Source organism: Charadrius vociferus, unplaced genomic scaffold (assembly GCF_000708025.1).
Source record: "Charadrius vociferus isolate BGI_N301 unplaced genomic scaffold, ASM70802v2 scaffold14, whole genome shotgun sequence".
Lineage (NCBI taxonomy): Eukaryota > Metazoa > Chordata > Aves > Charadriiformes > Charadriidae > Charadrius > Charadrius vociferus.
The window spans coordinates 9,381,059-9,388,020 of NW_009648876.1; the positions used below are offsets into that span (position 1 = coordinate 9,381,059).

The 6,962-nt window shown below is 51.4% G+C and overlaps 1 protein-coding gene across 1 annotated transcript in view; it reads right to left on the minus strand.

Annotated features, from left to right (window-relative positions):
- LTBP2 (latent transforming growth factor beta binding protein 2) overlaps nt 1-6,962 on the minus strand; it is a 66,618-nt gene that overhangs the window by 57,810 nt on the left and 1,846 nt on the right. Inside the window, exon 3 of the mRNA XM_009887030.1 lies at nt 1,902-2,145. Coding sequence (XP_009885332.1) covers nt 1,902-2,145 — 244 coding nt within the window. The remainder of the gene's footprint in view (nt 1-1,901; nt 2,146-6,962) is intronic.

Genomic DNA, 6,962 nt, shown 5'->3' on the forward strand with positions numbered 1-6,962 from the left:
GACAGCGCCAGGGGATTTAAGGTACGGCAGGCAGCTGGGCATTCAGCAATCCCAGCTCAGCGATCGCTAGCCGCTGTGTCTGACTGTCTGGACAGGAATGCTCTGCCAGTGCCTGCACAGCCCCCCATCCTCTGCACAGAGCCTGAGGTCATGTTCCTTACTGGGAAAGCCTTCAACAGGTGCTGTATCTCCAAGGGCACTGCTCTCCCTGCCCACCAGTCCCTGCGCACAGAGCGGTGGCACGGAGGGGTAGGGGTAGGTCATCACTGCAGGGAAACTCGTCAGCAATGAGCAAGATTGCAGGCACGTGAGAGGGCTGCGTGCTCGCTCAGGCACTCAGCCTCGCTAGGGGCAACGATGACAGGAGCTTGGCCACCTCCCCCTGCCAGCATCACCTCTGCCTTGCCTGAATTTGGTTCCCATCAGATAGCCTTTCATTTGGGCACCAAGATATGCCAGCTTCAGTGAACTACTTCGTGTCAGTCAATTCCTCGTCAGTTATTTGAGCCCCTCCAAAACTGCAGATGGCCAAGAGCAAGTATCTAGAAATGTCTCCAGCCTCTGCTTCAGGAAAGACAGAAAGGCAACAGCTACCTTAGGTGCAACAGACACTTTAAAAACAACCTGGGGAAATACAGAAAAACAAAGGGTGACCTGCCCTTCCTCGGGCAGTGCTAAGTGATGCTGACAGAGAAAGTCAAGACAACTCGGAGAAGAAAAGGAAAAACTGAAGTTACCCCCTGGTTAGGCATCTGTAATTTGCTGTAATGTCTTCTTGACTATGACTGAGGGACTTCTGCTAGAAGCCACATGCAAATTGTCTGCTGTGGTGGCTACAAGCAAAACCAGTCCTTCTGGCCCAGCAGCTGGGTGAGTAGCAGCAAGAACAACATGGGCCTTTAGGGGTGGTACAGTCTAACACTTTGGTCCCGTGTCCATGGACTCTTACAGAAAAGTACAGGTGATTTTTTTGAAAAAACAAAAGTGTGGGTTGTTGCATAGTAAGCAGGAACCACCACCTCTCCATCCCCACTGAGCTGCCAGCAGCAGAGGTTCTTGTCAGGGAAAGGCACCTTTCCCACCTTTACTGCCTCCTTCAACAGAAAACCCACAGCTCCAGAGGAACTTCACAAAACAAAGTGTGGAGGAGTTGCAGCCTGGGTGCAAGGGCACCTCAGCACTGATCTGAGGCAGATGGGCTGAAGCCGTAAGTTCTTCCTCACCCAAAAGGACCAGACGATGCCACAGTTGTCATTCTGAGCTTAACATACTCCTCACAGAGTCCCTCTTGCACAGACCTCCGTAAGGTCCAGCAGCTGCATCTTTGGTTCCAATATACAGGCACTTGCCTGGGTACCAAAATGACCCACACCACGGCAGGGTGACAAAGAAATACAGAACAAATGGCTCAATAGCAGCTAGAGTTTGCCAGGAGATGTCTCCGAGTATCATCACTTTGCCCATAATGGCATTTAATAGCACACCTCATATATCTGTACCCTCCTGTGGATACTACCTGGACATACTGCTCTGAACACATCCCCCTGGGAAAGAGATTTAACCCCTACTCCTCCATCCACCCTGCTGCTACCGCTGCCCATCAACTGGACAAGGGCAAACTGCTGAGTTTCATGGTTCTCCTTCACTGTGGGACCACCACTAGCCTGTCCCATTCCTGCATGCGCCTGGGGACCATGACACAATGCTGGGGCCAAACCAAGTTCCTTAGAGGGACAGCAAGACCTGACCCCCTTCTGTCAGCTCCTACAGCCAGGGCAGAAGCCTCCACTGGGAGCCGAGCTGCCCAGTCTCACAAAGCAGAGGCTGTGGCCCAACCGAGCGTGGCGTTAGCTGCCTGTGGGTTTGGGGAAGCATCCTGCCAGTAACCAGGTTTGACTTACACAGCTGGGATGTGCCGTGGAACAGGTGCCTGAGCCCCTCGCAGGGAGGCATCCCGCCCTGCTGTGCTGGTCCTCCTCCGGAGGGAGCTTGCAGGGGGCTGGAAGACAGCGGCGGCACCGGGCGGGTGGTACTCCTGCTCAGGAACGACTTCTTCGCACCGGGAGCCCTGGAAGCCCGAGCGACAGGTACAGACCTGGGGACGGCTGCAGGAGCCCTTGTTCTGGCATGGTGGGTCACAGACAGCTGGGGAGACACAGAAAGGTGGTTAGTGGACACAGGGCTCACGGCAGCGTGCTCAGACCCACATGGTGGCACCTGGCTGGGACAGCACAACCGGGGTGGCCCCATCTCTTCTCTGCAGGCAGGTGGCCTTCAAAGTCTCAGTGTTACTGCTGCCATGGGTCCCTAACACAAGGTCATGGCCAGCAGAGGCTTGTTTCTGTCCCAGTTCTCCCCACCGGTCTCTGCAAAGCTCTTCTCCAGCAATACTCATTTCAGAAAGCCCAAAAATGAGCAGCATGGTCTGCAGAGAGCGTACAGCCTCCAGCACTGCCCATAGATCTCTGAGCAGGCGTAGGACCTCAATCCCAGAGCAAGGGAAGCCAACAACTGCCAGACAAGAAGACAGATGACCATGCACTATCACAGCCTCTTGGGAATAGTTTGCAAGTTACCTTCCTGCGTTAGTCTGTTTTGGGGTCTGATTTGCATGGTTCCCCCAGCTGTCCCCTCCAGAGCTCTCCCTCTGCAGCTGATTTTGGAGTCACTGCGCTCAAATTCCTCCACAGCTACGGGGACTTACAGTTCATTAACTTCATGCCCAAATCACCCTCTGAGCCTGTGTGTGTTCCTAATTACAGCACATCAGCTTCAGTTTGCACCCTGGGAGGAAAGTGCTATTAATTATACGCTGGACCCTAACACTTCCCAAGTCAACAGATGCCAAATTGGGTTTATAGCCCAGCCAGCGAGAGCCAGGAAACCACAGCTTGCCCAGGTAGGACTGGGCTCGTTGTTCTGAGCAAGAGTAATTGAAAAGGCACTGGAAAACAGTGTCGTCCCTCAAAGAAGGAAAGGGCTGGCTGGCCAAAAGGGAATGAAACCTTATCCGACAACACGAGGTGGACATTAACCTCCAGCCACATGGGAACCCTGTGAATGGGCTGAAACACGCAGCCACTGCTTCTGCCGAGGGCCCCTTCCCCAGGACTGCCCCACAGAGTCTGCAGGAGCATCCAACATCCCACCACCTTCACACGCAGCTGCTGGGCTTTCATAAGCATATCCCTCCCTCTCTGGCTGTGCTCTCCATCCCTGTGAGATTCAAGCACGCCTGCGAGAAACATTGCTTCTGGGCAACAAACATACAGAGAGCTCTAGCCCTGTGTGCCATCCACACATCATCCCACTGTTGTGCAGTGAGCAAAGTCCTTGTACAGGCTCTGGGGTCCTTTCACAGCAGTATAGCTCCCATAACCCTTCCCTCACCCCAAAACTGGACTGCCATCAGCTTTTCCTAACTAGATGAGGGATATGTTGGCTGGAATGCTTCATTTGACCTTTATTACCATGTTAACACTCAGAAAGAGAGGGAGATCTCAAGGAAAAGGAGAACCCAAGTCACGTAGGGCTGTATAGGTTAAAGCCAGAGGTTTTGATTAAATCCCCCAGTAAAATAAATCAGCCACCACTGCAGACTCTGGAACAGAGACAGGGTCCCAGTCAGGCAGGAATTAACCGTCTCTGGGAAGTCTGGCACTCCAAAAGTTGATGTAATTTATAATATAAAACTCAGCTGTGATTTAAATAGGCTGCCAGTCCCTACCGTTATCTCCCAATAAATGCCTGTTTTAACAAACACCACCAGACCAGGAAGCCTGCCATTGAAAACAACCGCTTCACGTGCTGAAATACTGCAGAGCTGCGACGCCAGGACGTGGGATCACAGTGGTTCTCACAACCTCTCCCACTAACAATGTTAGTAGTCATGTTAGACTGTGCCCTTCAGCAGAAAAGCAGTGATAAGTGACCACGCATTCTAAAAAGCCCCTAAAGGCAGCTGATACAGAGAAGAGGAAGAAGGGAATGGGATTAGCTTTCTGGTCCCTTCACACAGGATGGGTGGGGAGCTGCCCTAGCCGAAATATTCCAGCTCTAGAATTAATCTCCTTCCTGGTTGCCTTTGCAGACTCAGGAAAAACTTAAAAGAGCTTTAAAAAGTCACTGGTTTTCACTCAGTCCAGCTATGCGATGTAGGAAGAGCAGATCATTCAGCAGAAGTACTGCCAATGCCAAGTGTATGAAATCACGAGTCAGGCCCCCAAAAACATAACACTGCCAGAAGAAACAAGATGGTTAAATATATATATGTATGTATGTATTTGGAATCTTTATCTTTGCTTTCTGGTTTCTGAGCTCAGGGGTTACTCTGAGATGTCTCTCCCCAGATGTGGGGGATATAGACAGTTTCTGTTAAGATGACAGCCACTCATTTCTTTTCACTGTAGTCTCACGTAATGACCTGCTCCAGGAGCTGGGGCTTTAGGGAAAGCAAAAAGAGTCATCTTAAAATGCTTATTAAAAGGATGAGATGTGGAACACTGCTGCAGTATCATTAGTAGCACTGCTAATTTGTTCAAGAGCATCTAGCTGTGCCCTCACAGATCAAGTCCAGTGCTGTCTGGTCTTCGGTGCATGAGGTGAATCCTCCCTGCAAGGCCACACCGCAGGGACGACTGCGGCATGACTCCGACCACCCACCTAGGCCAGGCAGGCATGACCATCAGAAGGGAAGGTCACCAAGTCCAACCTCCCATTGCTTTGCAGGAACACCCGGCCCAGGACTGAGCAATGACATTGCAAGGTGACATTCAATTACTGCATCCCTGCTGCTCTGCACGTGCTCTAGGTCTAGGAGAGTGGTGTAGATCTTCATTGTAAGCAACTCCTGCTCAGTCCCATTTAAATGCAGGGGAACCTGTCCATCCAGCTAAGCATTCACAGGAAAACTGGGAAGATGCTGAAGGACTTGTACCACTGGGGTGATTTAGTCCACTTTCTCATGGAAAAGTTTGCTTATCAATGCAGAGCAATATGTAACCTCAGTTCTAACTTAATGCTCTGACTGTGTTAGCAAAGCCAGAAGGGATGAACAATTCAACACAAGTCTGTGCAGGCTGACAGGCAGGGAGATCAACAGCAATGTGGGAATAACAGAGAGGGAAAACAGAACTTCAATGAAAAACAGTCTGGGCTCAAAAAACCCTACAGTCACTGTACAGAAGAGAGACAAAAGGAGAGAGCATGTGAATGTCATCTTAATTTTGCAGATGTGGAAAAGCCCCAGGTGCTAATGCGACTGTCTGAAGACACACTGTGAGACCACAGCAGAGCCAGCAACTCATCCTGGAATCGCTGCGTCTTCATCCAGTATCTTAACCGCAAGACCATCTGCACGAGATTAGAAAGTGCATGAATTTATTTAGTCCTTCCCAACATGCTGATTAAAAGTGTTTCTTTTAAGCTTTAAAATATCCGTGTCAGAAAAAAGCTCACCCTGCATTACCAGCCCAGCCCAGGCTGCTATCTTGGGAACCAGCAGAGAACCATAGTAAATAATGCTGATGAAAGGGGAGGCTGATGAACTAACGTCAGGAGGCTGAGCAAGAGGATTCCCCTGCTCTGAAGCAGAGGGGAAGGATGATGAGCTAATAGGCAGCAGCTAAATTATTGGCAAGTGCACGCTGCAGCCCTCACAGCCCCTGAAACATGGGCAGTGCAAGGGGACTTCTGGTCAGCTTGTGTGTACCGACACCAGGACATAAGGCCCTGAGTCCTACCCCAGCATGAAGTTAAACAGGCGGGATGTTGGATGAACTCCTCGGGTCCAAGTTCAGGTGTAGCTCATTATCCCTAATGTCCCCTCCTGTGGGAAGACCTCTGGAGCCCCCCAGGATGCCCCGTATGCAGTTCGGTGCGGTGACCTGGCAGAGTGTGGGTAGAAACCAAGCCCATTGCAAGCAGGTGAGATCTTCCTCCTAAGCTCCTGTAGCTCACTTCCACATGAACAGTGGTGTCCTGAAGAGAGAGATTTCTCTTTTTCATCTTCCCAGTCATTGACTCTCTAAAAACTCCCCGAGTCCTCAATGCACTTTCGTCCTCAAAGCTGGAACAAACCAAAAGGCTACAGAAACCTGCCCATGTCTTGAATTCATTCATATGCAGAGATGTTGCAAGAGGAAAGTCCCTAGAAAAGCACAGGTGGAAGCAATCACCCTGCTCAGTAGGTGACAGGGAGTAGATAAAGGCAACAATTTGGCCTATCCTCTCTCCTGCACCCAGGCTCAGACTCATCAAAAACCAAGGTCCTGCCCAAGACCTGAACGCCAACTTCTTCCTTGCTTCATTGCCCCAAGAGGTTCCCTCTGGCTGCATTTCTACCCCGCTAACTTCCCTGCAACATCCCATACCAAAGACCACGGGATCAGACATTAAACAGTATTACAGGGCAGAAACTGACTGGGGCGGGCTGTCCAGTTTGCCTTGGCAGCCTTAAAAACAGCTGAACGTCCCCAGCAGCTTGAACTGCAGCAGAAAAGCCCGGCGAGGGAGGTAGCTGGGAACAAAATTATGTTTACACATCACTGGTCTCAACCTAAGACCTGCCTGAGATTTACCATCCTCGGTGGTGGTGGGGGGAATGACACCGTCAGGCCCAATCACGTCGACAGTGTCCTTTTAATGAATCCTTGGGAACAAGGGCCCAGCACCTGAGCAACCGCTAGACAGCCTGCGTGGCTGCGAGCCCAGATCTACTGCTCCTACAAAAATCCCTAATGAGAGAAAGATGCTGCCATCGCTGGCCCCGCGCTCTGTTTACAGACGCTGTCTGGCAGCACAGCACGCTCTCTACCGTTTGGCTTCTGTCGGCGGGGGGGTTGAGAGGGAGCAGGGAGGTGAGTCAGCCCTTGGCCTCTTGCTCCCGAACAGCGATCGCTAATGCAATTATCCCAGCGCGGCCGAAGCGCCGTGAGAGCCCCGCGGCAAACAAAGCTGAGCCT